The sequence below is a fragment of the Lissotriton helveticus genome, chromosome 5_1 (assembly GCF_964261635.1).
Source record: "Lissotriton helveticus chromosome 5_1, aLisHel1.1, whole genome shotgun sequence".
Taxonomy (NCBI): Eukaryota; Metazoa; Chordata; class Amphibia; order Caudata; family Salamandridae; genus Lissotriton; species Lissotriton helveticus.
Window position 1 is genome coordinate 1,886,540,425 of NC_136065.1, and position 19,130 is coordinate 1,886,559,554.

The 19,130-nt window shown below is 42.9% G+C and overlaps 1 protein-coding gene across 5 annotated transcripts in view; it reads left to right on the forward strand.

Moving 5' to 3' along the window:
• Positions 1-19,130, forward strand: part of PLEKHH3 (pleckstrin homology, MyTH4 and FERM domain containing H3) — a 294,750-nt gene that overhangs the window by 224,072 nt on the left and 51,548 nt on the right. For 3 of the 5 annotated variants that reach the window (XM_078645364.1, XM_078645366.1, XM_078645367.1), the window contains exons 8-10: positions 8,251-8,569; positions 12,295-12,431; positions 14,521-14,641. In XM_078645364.1, coding sequence (XP_078501490.1) covers positions 8,251-8,569; positions 12,295-12,431; positions 14,521-14,641 — 577 coding nt within the window. The remainder of the gene's footprint in view (positions 1-8,250; positions 8,570-12,294; positions 12,432-14,520; positions 14,642-19,130) is intronic. The other 2 variants (XM_078645365.1, XM_078645368.1) reach the window with 1 other exon arrangement.

Consider the following 19,130-nt stretch of genomic DNA (forward strand, 5'->3'; position numbering starts at 1 on the left):
TAATGCACTGATGGATACCTCATATATTTCTGGCTGCCCAATAGGGGCATCTCTGACTCCTGCTGCTTTTGTTTGCACATGTATTATGTATATATACTTTGACCCGGTATATCATTAATATTATACTCCTTTATGTATATTACACCCCTCGCACTTTCAATATAGTATTGCACCGTTAACTACCTCATTTTTACCCCATACTACCCACTACCTATATTCTGTTATCATTGTATTTTGAGTCTGACTGTGATTATTGTTTTTAGATTTCGATTCTGACTATGTTTACATCGACTGCTGAGTCTGATTGTGATTATTGTATTTAGATACAGTGATTTAGATTTAGATACATACTACCACATATTTCTCTTGGACGCTACCACATATTTTTTTTGGACGCTACCTCATATCTCTTTTGGATGCTCACTAGTGTCACTTATGACGCCCTAGCTCCTACACTAGTGCTCACTAGTGTCACTTATGACGCCCTAGCTCTTACACGCACAAGCAACAGAAACTAACAGAGGACTACCGTAGCTATCTCCTCTACTTTGGCGGCCATTTTGGAGTGGTCTGACCCTATCTCTCCTCTCTCCTAATATCAAATACCGAGTGTCTACCGTTTATTGCAGTATTTTACCTCTACTTTTACTTAATACACTGACGGATAACTCATATATTTCTGGCTGCTCACTAGGGGCATCTCTGACTCCTGCTGCTTTTGTTTGCACATGTGTTATGTATATATACTTTGACCCGGTATATCATTAATATTATACTCCTTTATGTATATTACACCCCTCGCACTTTCAATATAGTATTGCACCGTTAACTACCTCATTTTTACCCCATACTACCCACTACCTATATTCTGTTATCATTGTATTTTGAGTCCGACTGTGATTATTGTTTTTAGATTTTGATTCTGACTATGTTTACATCGACTGCTGAGTCTGATTGTGATCATTGTATTTAGATACAGTGATTTAGATTTAGATACATACTACCTCATATTTCTTTTGGACGCTACCTCATATCTCTTTTGTATGCTCACTAGTGTCACTTATGACGCCCTAGCTCCTACACTAGTGCTCACTAGTGTCACTTATGACGCCCTAGCTCTTACACCCAACATTACAGCCTTTCTGAAATGGAGCTCAGCGGCAAGCACACTTTTAGAATTAACTACCCTTCCACCCTCACCAAAAAAGCCACTAAACGTTTTAAACATAACTTCTTGAGGTCGCACCCTGAAACACCCTTTGCTGACACTTACTTCTCACCGGGCAATGGAGCCCTGAATACCGATATCATCTTCCACACCTCACGCAGAGCCCAATGGAGAAAAGCGTTCCTTACCCTACTCACCGTCTCCTCCACTAGGAGAACAACTCATGGCCTATCTCTCTCTATCACACCTTCCCACCTCTTCCCTGGCAGGACTACCATTACTATCTACAATAACGGGATTGTCCTAATTCAATCCACGGACAAGAACCTAGAACTACTAGACCACCTGTTCCCCAAGTTCAAAGAACACCTCTCCAAGCTGCGGACCCCCACCCAGATCTCCACCAGCACCATCACCCCTGACGTCGCAGCCCCCACCTACAATACCTCTACCCTCAGCACCCCAGTAAATAGCACACCTGCTGTTAACGCCCCACACTCCCCAAGGACAGACACCCCCAGCACCCCAGTAAATGGCCCACTTGCTGTTAACGCCCCACACTCCCCAAGGACAGACACAAATGTCGCCACCTCTTACACTAGCCGCCCCTCTAACATGATCCCTTTTACCCCCACGCATATCCCCAGCTCCCTCCCCACTCCCACCCACGACACTCTCACCCTCCCAACAAAACATACAGAACATACCGCCTCCCCTACCTTAGCATCCCCCTCTCTCCCACCTCCTATTCTCAGCCCTCACTACCTTCCTATCTCACCCACTGTCTTCAGCCTTAACTCACTCTTCCACTCACCGGCACCGTCTCCCACTGACGGCACTACCTATGCCTCCCACCCACTGCCTTCACCGCCTACTTCACCCACACCCCCCCGCCCACAAACACGCCCACTCTTTGAATGCCATCCCACTCATTAATACCGCAGAACGTTTCAACAATGCTAGTATACCCCCCCCCTCATTACCCTGCCCGCTTTCCAGCTCACTACTCAACCAGCCACCAATCGCTCTCACCACCAACACCATCCCCAATCCACCTACCGACCTGACTTTATCCACCCTCCAACAAGTCAAAGAGGATATTCTACAAATCAAAAAAGATGTACACGCAATCAAAGACCTTCTCTCCTCACAGCCCAGTCTACCTCCCACCATCCCTTTACCCTACAAACGACGCACCCTCCCTACATACCCCCGCCTCCAACGACACCTGCGCTGGCCGACTATCCCCGTTCGCAACAACCCCCACCGCCCCCGTCGCATCCTCAACACGATGTCGGACCGCGACCTTTCCTCTCTCCTACGCTGTTATGGCCCAGGTCCGGTAAAACACATATCCAACACACACATCCCCATACCCACAATTCTTACAAACCCTCTGAGACTCCCAACACTCAACAACAGAGGTTCCGTCCCTAACAACCTCAGAAAAGTTCCACTCACTCTAGAAAGCTCGACCACCCTTCTCTCTCCCAAACTCAAATGCATCCTACTCAACTGCAGATCTGCCCAGAAACACTCCTCCGACATCGCTGATCTCGTCTCAGCTAGGGATCTGGACCTAGCCATTCTAACAGAAACTTGGCTTACTGAAGCCTCTACCCCGATTATGGATATACTAGTCCCCCCCCCAACTATCACATCATTACGCTAGACAGATCTTCAGACAAGACAGGCGGTGGAATTGCATGCATTTTTAGGAGCAACCTCTCCGTTACTAAAGTCACCTCCCCCTCCCTTTCCTCCTGTGAACTCCTCTGCCTCGACATCACCAGCGAGGGCCAACAAGTTTGTGCTTTGCATCTCATCTATCACCCGCCTGGTGACAATCTCATATTCACCCAACAACTCATGGACATGATCACTTCCAATGCCGGTCGGCAGACTACCCAAGTCTACCTGGGTGACTTCAATCTCCATTGGAACGATCAGAAAGACACAGTGGTGAATAGTCTCAAAACTTTCCTTAATGCGCTTGACCTCACCCAAATATGCGATAGACCAACACACGACAAAGGCTCGATACTCGATCTCATCATTGCCAAAGAAAACTCTACACAACTGGAGGCGATCCAACCCTGCGACTGGTCAGATCACCACATTATCACCTTTTTTATCAATGAAAAAGTTAAACCTAACCCGGCTCAACCAATTAAACCCAAAACATGGAAAAGGGACATGAAGAATCTTAACCCCTCTACCCTGCCTCCCCACATCGGCAATCTCCTCCTTCCCCCTTCAGGTGCCTCGGACGTTGAATCACTGACTGACCACTACCTTGACTCTATGAATACAATAGTCAATGAAGTCGCCCCATTGCAACTGAAGAGAGTCTCCACCAAAATCTCTAACCCCTGGTATGACGACAAACTCAATGACGACAGGCGTACTATGCGAATGGCAGAGCGCACCTGGAGATCGGACCCTTCAGCACTGCACCTCAAAAGGCTTAAGAACAAGAGAAATGCCTACTTCAGGAAAATAAAGCGCACAAAGTCGGACTTCTTTAGCCGCCAGTTGGACCAAGCCAAAAACAGGCCAAGAAAGCTGTTCGAACTAATCAAGACCCAAACAAAGTCACAACCCTCACATTCAAACAGCACAGCAAGCGACACCCCACACTGTGAAGCCTTCTCTACTTTCTTTAAGCTAAAGTCTGATAACATAAGAAATGATCTCATCATGGATGTAAGCCGATTCCCCAACCACACCAGAATGTCTAACAATCAACCTAAAAACAAGGCATCCTGGCTATACTTCGATACCTACTCGGAAGAAGCAATACACAAACTGCTCTGCACCGTGAAGCCCTCTAATCACCTCACAGACCCTCTACCTGCTAATGCTGTAAAAGACTTCATCCCCTTGCTCATCCCTCTCTGGACCAAAATCATCAACAGCTCCCTACAACAAGGCCTCATTCCAGACTCCCTCAAGGTGGGGCAAGTGACGCCTATACTCAAGAAACCTACAGCTGATCCGTCTGACCTAAACAATTACCGACCCATCACCAATATCCCCACCCTGGCCAAATTGCTGGAGAAATGTGTCCAACTCCAACTAACAAACACATTGATCAATTTGACCTCCTCAACTCTCATCAATCAGGCTTCAGAGCGAAGCATAGCACGGAAACAGCGATGACACACATAATTGATGACGCCCTCCAAATTCTTGATCGCAATGAGTCCTGCCTCCTCATCCTTCTTGACCTCTCTTCAGCATTTGACACAGTCAAACATGAGAACTTGCTGGAGCTGCTAAGCACTAGAATGGGTCTATCGGGAACTGTTCTCAAATGGTTTTCATCCTTCCTTCACAACCGGTCTCAGAAGTTCAAGATCGACAATGTGCTATCTTCACCGGTGCCTGCAGATCTAGGTGTCCCACAAGGATCCTCCCTCTCCCCCACACTGTTCAACCTCGTCATGGAACCGCTCGCCACCCTGCTCCAAGCTTCCAATGTCCAATTCCATATGTACGCCGACGACACACAACTTTACCTAAAGCTTCAATCCCCGGAAGATATCAAACATCTGAATTCCACACTTATTAACACTCAATCATGGCTGGCAGATAATCACCTCAAACTAAATGCTCTGAAAACTGAGTTCCTTCTCATCTCACCCCCGGCGAAAATTTCCATCACCCAAACCTGGCTCAATAACTTAACAGCACTCAGCGTCCAACCTACCATCGTGGATTCGCCGAAATCCCTAGGCATTACACTTGACGCCAAGCTCAACATGCAGCAGCACGTTAGCAAAGCCACAAAAGGAGCTAACTTCCAAATCAACACACTGAGGAAAATTAAACCTTTCCTCCCTGCCGAAGACTTCCAAACTGCTGTACAAGCTTTAGTCATCCCTCGAATAGACTACGGAATTGTGGCCCTCAGCGGACTCCCGCTATCCACAACAGCACCCTTAAGAGCCTCCCTGAACGCTGCCGCGAGACTCATTACTGGCTCAAGAAAACACTCACATATATCCCCAGACTTAAAGACTCTAAAATGGCTGCCTTTTGAAGCCAGAATACAGCTAAAAATTGCTATTATGACACACGCGGCCGTGCACCACAAGGCACCCAATTACCTCGCTCACAAGCTGTCTTTATCAGGTGGTTCGAGATCCAATAGAAGTACAAAAAATCTACTCCTGAAACCTCGTAGATTCCGTAAAGAGAAAACATACAAGCGCTCCTTCTCAGGAATGGCACCCAGGATCTGGAATGCGCTCCCTCCTGAAACGAGGCTTATCTCCTCCACTGCACTCTTCAAGAAAGAGGTGAAAACCATCCTTCTGGCCAAGATCCCCTGAACCGTATAGGTGCTGGACCAAAGACTCTGCATTGCTCTGTATCACTGCTCTCCTTGTCCTCTGTCACTATACTTCTACTTGATAGGCGACACTATTACGCTACTCTCTTAATACCGACCAATATATGTTACACCTTGGTTTACTGATTCACTCTCCCGCTGCCCCCACTCATTGTTCTCTATACTCTAAGAGATTGGTATAAGCCATCCACACACCCTAGGTGTACCTGAACACCTCTGTAGCGGGATCAATGACTAGTGTCGTCTTATATTACTTGTTTACCTGTTTGTATATTGATATGTTTTATGTATGTTATTTTTATCCTACCATGTCAGTGACTACTATACTGCTTCCATTATCTCTGTTCATTCCTACCGCCCCTACCCTGTCTTTGTGAAGCGCTCTGATATACCCAAGGATCTTGTTCGCGCTATATAAAACTTTGAATAAATAAATAAATAAATAAATTGTGGGTTGTAATTTAGATGATCTACTTTACGCCAGGGTAGGGACATCAAGGTGTTTGCTGTCCCTGGCCCGTTGCATGGGCCCTTTTACCAGCCATTTGCTACTACTACTACTTTCTCCGAGTTGAGGGAGAAAGGCCTGAGGTAATTGTATCACCATTCTGTTTACCCGAGTTTCTGACTTCGGAGCGGTTTGTTTCACAGTAAAAAGGCCGAGAATAAACCTCTCTGTATTTGTGCATACCAGTTAAAATTCTAAAAGCAGGTGTGTTTTTTAACTAGCTCAACAAATCTGCAAAACTTTAATAGCAAGCACTACCAAAAGTACTATTGATAGTTTCTGATTCCATGGGAGTTTTTCGTGTGTTTTAATTTTTTCCTGTGAGGTACATGTTGCCAGAATTAGGCAGCAAATGTCATGTTAAACTGCCATTCATGTCCAATTTTTTTAGCCAAAAAAGCGTCACATTTTAGGGCTCAAAGTTCAGCATTTATCACGATAAGTACAGCCTTGAAAATTCAGGCATGCAAAATGCTGCAACCGAGATAACCAGCACTGGCTGGTGGTGTCACACATGAAACGAGGCCCATTGACATTTTCCGCATATTGTAGCAATATTGTACATCAGCCTGTGCCCCCCTGCTGCACATCACGCGCACTCAGTAATTCATACAGACCCGTGCCCTGAAATATATTTCACCACTGCTTCTGTCCTGCACTGCACTTGGTGTCCCCCAAGAGGCACTTCACACAATGTCAAGAGAGGTATCTTATACATTGTTCTAATGGGGCACTTTACCGAGGGTTCCAGTGAGATCACTTCATCCGGTGCATCCCGGATGCATGTCACTAAAGCTCTCCTGAGGTAGCTATCACATTGTCCTTCCCTGGTGAATATCGCCCTCTTCTCCCTATCAACAACATCCTGTGGTCCATTGATGCACCCCCTGTGCCTGCTGCACATGATTATGTAGAACTACTAATGGTCTTTGTGCCTATGTTTTTTGTAATAGGCAAAAGGTAGAATTAAAGAGGCCATCGAGATGAGATGCTTTCAGGTTCAGTTTACTGTGCGTATTCGATCTTTGCACTTATCTTAGCCGTAGCCATTGCAGACAAATTTAAAAATCAAGACAGCGCCATACGACAGCATAGTGCATTCATGGTCATATAGGCGATTAAGACCTACCTTTTTCCTAGGGATTAGGTGGTGAGCTGGTCATTGTGGTAGCAGTCCTTTATGCTCTCTTGGTCAGCGCCGGGACACCCCCTTGCTGGGGTAGCTGTAGCGCTATATAAATAGTTTAACATAACATAACATTTTCCAGGGTATTAGGTTAATTAATTATGGCAGATGGAGACGGAGGCTGCTGGTGTTGTGTAGGAAATATTGGTAATAGAAAGAAACAAGCAAAAGCCCTCCACTTTCGCCCTGGGGGTTTAGCCAGTATTTTTTTCCGATGCTGTGCAGCATCGGCAAAAACAAAAATGACGCAGCCAATTTTTTTAAATTTACCATTCTAAGATGGCGGATACCACTTGGAGCAGAAAAATGAATTTAAACTGTGCAAAAGCGCTATTAAAAAACAAAAAGGATTTCCCTGAATGTGGACAGTGGGAGGGTACAAGTCATCCAATCAAAAGAATGGTAAAGAAGCTATGCTCAAGGGGAGGGACAAACACAAGAGGGTATAGAGCCATTGTGGAAGAGGTGCGGCGCAGCGGCCAGGGTGCCTGACTCCGGACCACAGGGTTCACGGGTCAATCCCCAGTGCCGGCGGCAGCTTAGGCCAGCACCATGTGACTCTGGGCAATAGCTCGCGTAATCTTTCTGACGGCCCCCAGCGCCTGGACACCTATCCGGAGGTAGCTGTGTGCTTTACAAATGCTGGTATTTCATTTCATTTCATTTCAATAAGAGGCAATCAAACGAGTGACCAGGAATCCAACTAATGGTAAGCAATGGGGCTGGCTCTTAGCCCAGTGTAACATTTGGTATGGTCCACAAAAGCCCAGTCTAACATTTGGTATGGTCCACAAAAGCCCAGTCTAACATTTGGTATGGTCCACAAAAGACGATCTAAATTCTTGTGGACCTACAAGAGACCTCATAACCTAGCGGCAAGTTTCCTAATTTCACCTGTACCTACATCAGCACACAGCTTCTGCGGTTACAGTTTGGTTTTACGTGTTCCTGAACAGGTTTAGTTCTCCAGGTAGTTGCTAGGTTGTGCTTGGATCCTGAAAGCCTTCTTATTTCTCTTGAACCCCTTCTAGGACGCAGGAGAAGTTTCCAGACACTGAGATGGACCGGTACTGCTCGTTTATCTCCGAGTCCCTGGAGAAAACGAAGGTGCGTGAGTGTGTGCCCTCCTGGGAGGAGATCTCAGTCCTCATGCAACGGCAGGAGATCCCTTGCACCGTGCACTACCCTGGCGCCGGCAACTGCAAGATCGCAATCAACTCCCATACGACGGCGGAGGAGGTGAGCTTCTCTCCCGCACTGGGCAGGCACAGTACACTGCGCGGGCCCTTCCGTGGCATGATGGTAGTGCCGTGGGCAACTGGGACGAAGATCAGGACTCGCCTGTATTTCGTAAGTCGACTGCTTGGTGGCGGGGGGTTTGGGCCAGCAAGACCCTGCATGGAGGGGGTGCAAGGGTTGCAGGTACAGAACACTATTAACTGAATTTCCTTTAGGAGAGATGTCTACCTATCCTAGCATGTGCTGTTATGATAATATCACAGGACTTAGTCAGCTGGAACTCTAGCCCTGTCATGTGAGCTGTTACCATAAGCTTTGAGCAAACGGTGATCCTTGCCTGTAGCAGAATAGCATAGTGTTAACCTTTGATTGTATCCGAGTACACCACTGTGCACCAATTTAAAAAAGAAAAGTACTTTAGGACAATTGAAAGACTAATCATAGGGCAGAATAAGCTTTAACTGTACAGGGTTACTGCAATACTGACAGTGGACAACAACCGACTGTGAGGAAGTACTGCTGTGCTGAAAGTAGACGAGTACTTTCACTCACGTTACCAATCAGTTTACACACCTGACTACAGAATATTACCACAGTACTCGACGCAAACTCCTTTATTATACTGCACCGAAGGAAGTTGAGAACACCTCCTGTATTGTAGGAGCATACCACATCACTCACCGGAGAGGAATCCCTTCTCTAGATTGTAGGAGCATACCTTAATTCTCCTTGTAAACACGAACCCCTCTTTCTTACCATCTGGTCGTACCATTTTTCTCCCAGGGAACAAGAACTTGTGTTCTTCATGTAAAAGATTAACACAATATTGAAACGAGAACAGACCCCACTCCAGTAGAAGATAAGATCTCTGTTCCGGCTGTAGGACAGCGCAACAACTCTGCAGGGAATCTTCAACCTCACATCTGCACAGTCCTTGGAGATGTCTGCTTCTCCAGCTGAGCCTGTAGAAAGACAGTTCGGAAAAGTAGGGATTGAAAAGGAAAAAACATGTCTGTTTGCACACATCTTGTACATCATATATACTCCAAAGCCCACCCCTAATCGAGGACATAGTGGTCACCTTGGGATGAGTTGCAGAAATGCTCTATGCCGGTGTTGGCACTTGCTTGCTAACGCAGGAATAAATTCAGGCAGTACCCATGAGTGCAGCCTTGCATTCATGTGTAGATCAGGAGTGGCAGGGTTATTCAGAGTGAAACAAATAAAGCTTTAAAATTCATACGGGATTTATCAGATGACTTTCTCTGTTACAGACAGGAAACATCCTTTACAACGCAACTTTTACCACGCAGTGCCTTTACGGCGCTACTTTTACAACGCAAACCATTACAACGCATTGCGCTGGGGGGCGCTCTAGGATAGGGAAGAAGTTTAATTTACTATCCAACACCTTCCCTAGTGTCCACGGGGACTGGAGTTGGAATAGTAAATTAAACTATTCACTATCCAGCACCCCAAAGCGCTATGCGTTGTAAAGGTTTTCGTTGTAAAAACCGCGTTGTAAAGGCATGCGTTGTAAAAGTATGCATTGTAACGTCATACATCCGTTACAGACGCACTCACACCATGCAGCTCTCCTGACCTTTCGATGAGACCCCTTTGTCAACAGCAGCCCTTTGCTGTTTACTCGAATCAGCCCTAACATTAAAAAGATGTTAAATAAACCTGCAAACATTTGTTTTTAGGTTAATTAAAGCTATAGAAAGGAAGTAACTAAGGTTTCCTGCACCACTTAACTTGAGCAACGCTTTCATTTTAAAGATATCTTGCAACAAACGTATGAAAATGATAGTCTCTTCCAAATTCAAAAAAGTCTCTTCCAAATTCAAAAAGTGTATTTCATTAACATACAGAACCATTTCACTTTAGCACATCAAATCATAGCATTGACAAGTGCTTTTTCTAAAGTGATATTTTTCAAACATGAATTTAAGAAACATTTGTGCTTCCTTCCACCCACACTGACAACAATCACAATAGTGAACTAAGAGGCAAGTCACTTGTTACTTGTACTCTTTGGGTGGCCTGGGTTGTTATTATGCCTGGACAACATTATAGTTGATTACATCCTAAACAGGAGACGGTTTCATGTAGCGCACATCCTGGTGTCATGTATTTCACGGTCCTCTTATATGTGATAATGAAGAAAAAGGCGGGAAAGTGAAATTAAACAATTACTTAGAATCACACAATTTGGTCAAGTAGGGAAGCGGGGATTGATCCTAGGTTTTCTGGTTTTACATTGTGCATTTCAGCCACTAGATTTACATGCTTCACTCCCCCTACACCCACCTTACAGTCCACGCACTGTCAATTTTCCCCAACCCATGCCAAGATAGAAAGGGACAAAGTCTCTAATAATAGCGAAAAACGTGTTAGGGGTTGCTTTTATTAATTCCAGGTTGGCTTTGATGGTTGCCTGGAGTGGTGAAAGTCTTGTGTAATTTTATAGTCCGGCATGGATGTCACTGTGATAATCCTATACTTAAAGACTTTGCTATAGAAGTGGCAAGAGACTTTGTCCCTTTCTATCTCCGCGCAAATTGCAATGTGCTAATCCTATGATTAAAAATGTTGACCCTTTTAGGTGAGCAAATTCAGAGTATTGCTGGTGTTGTAGGGTTCTCTACACAGGAGCTGCTCACCACCTAAACCTTGGAACTACCCAGAGTTCTCAGCTTCTTTTTTGCATAATTCATGCAGCACTCTGTGGTTGAAAGGATATTGTTTTGCTATATATATATATATAGATATAGATATAGATATAGATATAGATAGATATATATATATATATAGATATATAGATATTGTTTTGCTATATATATATATATATATATATATATATATATATATATATATATATATATGGATATATATATATATATATATATGGATATTGTTTTGCTATATATATATATATATATATATGGATATGGATATTGTTTTGCTATATATATATATTGTTTGCTATATATATATATATATATATATATATATATATATATATATATATATATATATATATATATATGGATATAGCAAAACAATATCCTTTCAACCACAGAGTGCTGCATGAATTATGCAAAAAAGAAGCTGAGAACTCTGGGTAGTTCCAAAGTGTATATATATATTTAGCAGTAAAGAGCGACACTTGGTTGGTGGTGTAAATCCAAGTTTATTAGGCAAGTCTGAATGAGTACATCCTTCAGACTTGCCTAATAAACTTGGATGTACACCGCCACCCAAGTGCCACTCTTTACTGCAATCTGGTAAAGTAAATTGGATTTGAGGTGTTGATGGCGGTCTCGCCATTCAGCCGCACCACTAAGGTTTGGGTTGCACGATGGCAACCGCCAGTGAAGTTTGTGTGTGTCCATGAGTTCAACACTTACAAGCAATAGCGGAGCCCCTGCTCCTAGTGGGTGCTGATGATGAGTTTTTTTGGGGCGTTACAGTAATGCATGTTGTTATGTTATAGAAAGACTTATATCTCGCTCAAATACTCTGGAGTGTCCTGGCGCGTGAGTGAACTGTGGTAGAGAGGGCAAGAATTTTTTTTAATAAGCTGACTAAAAAGATGAGTTTTTAAATGTTTTTTAAAAAGTCGAAAATCCTGGGTATACTGTAAGTCCACGGGGAGAGCATTCCATGCAACTCCTGCATCAGGTGTTAATAGGCATTTAAATGAACAGTCACTGTGCTATTATTAAAGGAGGGGACCAGAGGCTGTATGTTTCCTTCCCTGTTGAGTCCTGCATGCAGTCAGCAATGTTTTGTACCCTCTGCTCACTACCAATCTTCCTTCCCCGCCCCAGGTGGTGACAGTGATGCTGGACAAGCTGGGCCTGGAGCAATCGCGCAATGTTTTTGCACTATATGAACAGAACAACCACTGCGAGCGGGCTGTGGGCAAGTCCACCATTGTAGCAGATATTCTCACCAGGTTTGAGAAGTAAGCATGTTTGCGTGCTCTATTCACATCTTTCTGATGTTAGGGGAAATGGTTGCTAGAGTTGTTCTTTCTAAGACTTTCAGAGTTGTCTACTTTTTGAATGCTGGAGACGAGATTGTAAAAGTCTCCACTTGTGGAGCTACTTGCCACTGTTATTTTAAAGGCAGGACTTCCACAATAGTATGTTAGAGCGGAAATGCTGTGACAGTGGTGTAGGTGTCTTTGGCCCTATCAGCCAGCTGTAGGGGCCAGCTACAGTGTTTGTCATGGTGTCTCTATGAGTATTCTTGATCGCAAAGATAATAATAGGAATCCCATCTCTGGGAAAATGGATGCTAGTTGGCCTATGACTGGAACTTTAAAAAACAAAAAAGTTTTTTTAAGAGTCCAGAAATGCTCTGAAGAAATTGTTGAGGTGCAACAGCAGTCAAAAAAATGGGGTGTCAATTTGAGTGTTTTGACCGTCCTTTATCTTATTAGAAACGTTATTGGTGGTTCCAGGAAAATGTGTCTAGCTCCATATAAACAGTCCAGTGCTACCTGGGAAGGACTAGGAAGAAGAGCTTTCCATGAGGGCAACATGGGTGTAGACCAGATCCATGTCTGTGCTTACACAAATTGTACTGGTAATGCCTTTTAGCTCACCGAATCTTTCTTTCACTGACTAGCTCTAAGCTCTATACTTGAGGTAAGGCAATCGATTTTAGGCAAATAGCAACTATGTAGAAAAGAGAATTTCTATTCAGAACAAAAGTGACAGCAGAAGAAACGCAATGAGAATTCGGTTTTATTGGTTGGATTTGTCATATTCAAAACCCCTCATATAACAATCTTAGTACATTATGTAGGTGCTTCATGTGGTGGTGCAATGCAAAGGTGACCAAGTGAAATGATGTGGCGAAAAAATATATATCTACAATGCTCAACACTTGAACTATATACACAAGATCCAAAAATGAATCAACCATAGGTATTATGTGTATGAGAAAGCAAAGTCACGTAATTCCACAATATTGGCTGTCCTTCCAATGAAGGAACAAGTGGTTAATATCAAGTCAACGTTTTGACCCTAGGACAAAGATATGGGGAGGGTCTTCATCAGGACAAATGTATCTACCTGGCCACATTAGAAGTAATATCCCTCTGCAGAGAAGATATGAGGAGAGTAGTAGGATCGTCCGGATCGGTCAATCCAGACATCAGGACGAAAACGATTAGTGGTAGACTCAGAAAAGAATGCAGCTAGCCTTAAAGGGCCAAATACCTGCACTCGATAATTACAGCACTCGGAAAGAATCCAAATGTTTTAGGTCACGGAAAACAATGGCGCTTGTCTTTAGAGTGCCCACGTGCCACTGTGAATGCAGGAAAAGTGCCGGGTGCTCCCTATATTCAAGGTGGTATGCCACATGTAGCACCTTCGTTATTTACTGAGATTGTAATATGAAGAATTTGCATATGATAAATCCGACCATTAAAACTGAATTCTCGTTGCTTTTCTTCTTCTGTCACTTTTCTTGTGAGTAGAAATTCTCTTTTCTACACAGTTGCTATTTGCCAATAATTGATTGCCTTAGGAGTACTCTTTTTGATAGTGGCTTGATTACCCTAGTTCCTTGGGATTACAGGGTTTCCCCTTTTTGCTTAATGACCATACTTGAGGTAGCTACCACTAGCTGACGTACATCAGCATTCCGGGGGTAGCATTATTATGGGTTTGGGTGGTTGGAGCAGAGTGACAAAGCAGACCGTCGTCTCATGAAGAAAGTCATTCTACGCCAGAACCACAGTCTTATAAGCAGCAAATGATCTATTTTTTGGCCTGGGACAATCTGCTGATTTTATTCGTGGTTTTCACCAGCATGAACGTCTGTACAGATTGCTGCTATTTTCGGCAATACAATTGAGGATATTCTTACTCTAGAGGGGGTGAAATAGTGATGACTGGTATGATGGAGTTGATTTTAAGGGCCTATTTCCCCAAATATACGTTTGAAGCTTCCAACTATGATAGAGCACACTTCTAATAGCCATTTGCCCCAAGAACTGAAATCATCATTCCCCTTAATGTTATTTTTGATGTTCTCAGAAATGCTGGGATGGATAAGTGCCAGGATGCTCCTCGAAGGCTGGTCTTCAAGCTGTACTGCTTCCTGGACATGGACCGCGTCCCTAAGAATGGTGTTGAATTCTCATTCCTCTTTGAGCAGGTATGAATTGTCAAGATCAGTTGCGTGTTAGTGGGCTTTGGGAGGAGCCTGTGAGCACCATACCAACGAATCCATGACGTTTTAAGGTCACAGTGCAATGATGCAGTTGGAACTAACAATTAACATACTCTTAGATCATTCTTTTGCTCGTCTCTTTAATTTTTGTATTTTGTTGTTTGGGTTAAGTGTGTCCACAATTTTCTTTAAGCACTATAACTGTGTGTGCAGCATCTCCCGCTTAGTGCCAGTAGTGTGCAGTTTCAGTTAACGTTTTGAGAAAGTCATGGAATTACATACCTAGAACTGTAGAAGTAATTTCACTTTTTCGATAATATAAATAGTTCTGTTTATAAAATGTTTGGAAGTTACTGATTTATATAAATGTGCATCTCTGATTTGGGACATTATCCTGTTTTATACAAGGATGTAAGTTCAGGTCAGTTGTTACACATGGCTTCTGTTGAAAGCTGCTATCAACACTGGTCCAAGCCCTGATTGACTGCTCTGACATCAAGGCAATGTAAAAAGTCTTTGGAGACCCGAGGGAAGCAGGGGAATGTGGGTGGCTCTCTTGTGCCACAGACTGCCATCTCCCTGGTCAGTGGGTAGGCTTCTACAGGTCTGCATCCTGAATATAAAGTAGAGAATATTGTTATTCTACACATACTCACTATCAATATTTTTGTTCTCCTAATTATTATGGATACGGCATTAAGATATCGTAGCCATAATATGGAGACCAAAAATATTGATAGTGAAGTATGTGAAGAATTTTCTATGCCTAAATCCAAATCTATGTACCATGGCACTCTGTGTAAGTGTGTTTGTGTGTGTGTTTCCACTCCGGTCCCAACGAGTGGACAGATTTGGCGCTCTTTTAAATTATGTGGTGGTGTGTTCCCACCGGCAGGGCCCCTACCGTTCAGTATTTCTCCTTGTTGTGTCACCATACGCAGCAAAGATTTGAGACACACTCTCTGTGATATTTATTCTACTTTTTGTAGACAAAATGTAACACTCAACGCTTTTCAGTCTCTCTGGACCTTCATCACGGAAATCACATTGAATTTTATATATATATGGCGGAGTGTTTGCAAATGCAATAAAGACAAATTACGCACTCACTCGGGTCCACGCTCGTTTGTTTTACGACAGTAGCGGGAGAACGAGGATTCTTCATATATATATATATATATATATATATATCTCAAAGAAAAGATGACTCGCACTCTCGGGGGGGGGGTTTAAATCCGGATCAGATTTATTTGGCACAAAAGAAATGAAATAGACGCGTTTCGGCGGTACGCCTTCGTCAGTATAAGGCGGCCGCCCAGACGCTGCACCCTATAAACAACAGCTTCACCATCAAGTCTCATGAGATCTGTCCATCTAGGACGCCATTGCGCGGTCAGGCAATGTGGTTATGAACGCGAAGAGGATAAATAAAGTATTTACATTGGATAACTGGCATGAGAAACATATATTGGTCTTTAGTATAATTCGCAAAATAAAGCCCTCGGATGGGCAAAAAAGGGGGTTAAGTAAATTCATACAGGAATTCATGTTCAAAATCAATTGGCAACATGATTAATCAAATCATCTATACAAGCTGTACTAAATAAGTTGATAAGGTGATTTCTAGAAACAAGATGTATGGTTCACAGTTAATCTATACTTCAATTCATAACGTGAAGCCTGAGATTTCACTGATGGATATTCTGATCATACGAATCTAAGAACAAAAAATTAATTAGAACAAAAATTATATACAATTTCTACAGGTGTACTCTCAACTCCTCCCCCATGTTCAGTCCCAAAGGTGTTTTAGTTGCCAAATCAATAATGTAGCGAGATTCTAGTCTCCTGAGGCGTTTTTCCCTATCCCCACCTCTGGAATCTCGAGCTACATGGTCTAAACAAAAGTAACTCATAAGTTTGCGATTACTGTTGTGGTGGATTTGAAAATGCCGTGCTACTGGGTAGTTACTGTCATTGTTCTGTATTGCCCTCTGATGTTCCAATATGCGGATCTTAGCTGGATGGATTGTGCTCCCTACGTATCTGAGGCCGCACGGGCAACTTAGGCAGTAAACTACAAAAGGTGTCAGACAGTTCATAAATTTCTTGATGGATACATGACCCTTCTTACCAGGTATGGGATAGCTAGTGACGTTCTTGCTATTCCGCACACGCTTTGCATTTGTTGCATGGGTAAAAACCACTTATACCCTGTATGCCTATAGCGATTGGGGGTAAATGACTCTGTACCAGATGGTCTTTGAGTGATCTAGTCTTGCGGAATGTCACAGATGGTTGTGCAGGAATATCACGGCCAATAATTGGATCTGATTTTAATATATTCCAATTGGTGTACATGATTCTCTTAAGGCTTTTTGCTGCATTAGAGAAATTCGTTATCAGTCTGAAGTTGTTAGTGCCTGCACTTTTTTCTTTGGGGGTGTACTTAATGAGATCTGTTCTGCTCCTAGCCTGAGCTTTTTTCCATGCTTCAGTCAAGACCTTTTCCTTATACCCACGCTCCCTGAATCTGTTGAGGCATGCTGTCCCTTCCTCCTTAAAATCTTCAGACCTGGAGCTATTGCATTTAATATGCAAACGTTCCCCATAAGGAAAACTGTTTTTGAGGCTTGTAGGGTGACTGCTTCGTGCATGGATCACTGAATTACCCGCAGTCGGCTTCCTGAAAAGTGATGTCTGTATCCTGCCATCGGCTATAAATACTCTGACATCTAGGTAGTTAACCTCAGTGTCCCTGATATCACCAGAGAATTTTAGATTAAGATTATTACTGTTGAGATGTTTAATGTATTGCTCAACTGACTCTCTGCTACCTCGCCAGACAAGAAAGAGGTCATCGATATAACACCTCCAAATTATGGTCTTATCAAGCCAATGGTCGCAGGGTCCGACCATGCACCCGCTTCTCCCACCAATATATATATATATTCATTTAAAAAAACAACGGTTACAAGGATGTTATAGTTAGGAAATCGAATTCAAAGAATTCAATAATGTCATTTAAGATGTCATCAGTGATGTCACTGACCATGTCATGAGTGTTGTAATGTGTGAGGTCATAAGCAGTGCATTGTGGGGGCGTAAGTTATAGTTCGCTCAGGTAACTAGGGGTAACTGCTGAATTTCAGTGGTTTTAATCAAGTGAAATCTGAGTCTAACTATACCGTCACTAGATGCGCTGTCCCCAGATGTTGGGGGCGTCTCCAATTCATACTCCATTATTCTTTTCAAATAAAGTTATTAAAAGTTGTGAAGTTTTTTTATTCTTTATTCTTTCATTATCCTTTTTTTTCTTTTGTCTTTTTCTTTTTATCCTTTATTTACTTCCTTCTTTTAGTAGCATCTATTCAATTTAATCAAATTCATATATTCAAAATGAAAAATGCGCCCAATGAAATTTCGGGCCTTACCCGTCATCAGGGGCTGTTATCCTGAAAACATAGAAGAAACTTGAGCTCAGTCTTAGCAGGTACTGGATTGTAATTTGTATGATTAAATACACTAATGTGCAGTATCTGATTTGTCATATCCGTGGTCATGCAAAATTAAAATAGAAATTGAGGCACCTCTTCTGGTGTCTAGTCTATAACCTAGTTATCCTGGTTGCCAGGAAACATTGTTAACTGGTGGCTTTGCAAAGTGATGTTAGAGCCATTGTTTTATCCAGACAGGTGTTTCGTGAATATTATCCGTGAGAATGCAATTGCAATATGGCTGTGCCACGTACTGTGAAAGGCTAATCAAGCATGTGATGTGCAGCTCGACGCGTAAACCAATGTACTGAATGTTTGGTGATTTTTCAAAAAATTGGAAAAACTATTGAGCAATATTCCCAGATAAAAAGAACCATGTGTTTAAGGTTTAAATGAGTGCCCGTGCTCAACAAACTCATGTGGTTATATTAATTGTCATGCATTATGAATACAAGAAAACCGCGAGTGACAGACTTACGAGAACGGTAGAATATAGTTGTATTCCAATATCCGTGCATTTCAAGGATTAACCTGAAAATTGCATTTGTATTGTAAGTTCCAAGTGAATAACAAACTGACTAAACTTTAAATCATTCATAGTGCTTACTGAACTTACACCGTCAGGAGCACGTCATTGCAGCTGCCGGTTCCCGCGATACCGTTGTGTGAGTGTTTTTACTTGTATAAAATCAACCGGATATAAATGTGCTTGCTCTGCAAGTGTAGCGTGCATCATGCATCGAAACCGCTATGTGTATAAAAATAAAGAAAAGGATACTCCAAGGGGTGTAATCGACGAAGCTATGTGTATGCAAGTAAAGGACTATTCCAAAAAGTGTTCTCGATGAAACTCCTAAGTGACTATAAGTAAAAAAAAAAGCACCCAGCAACTAACTACAACATCCCTGTAATCTTTGGTTTTGTCAGTGAATTACCAAGATTTTTAAATTCTGTTTTCTAACGATAATGTCTTTGTA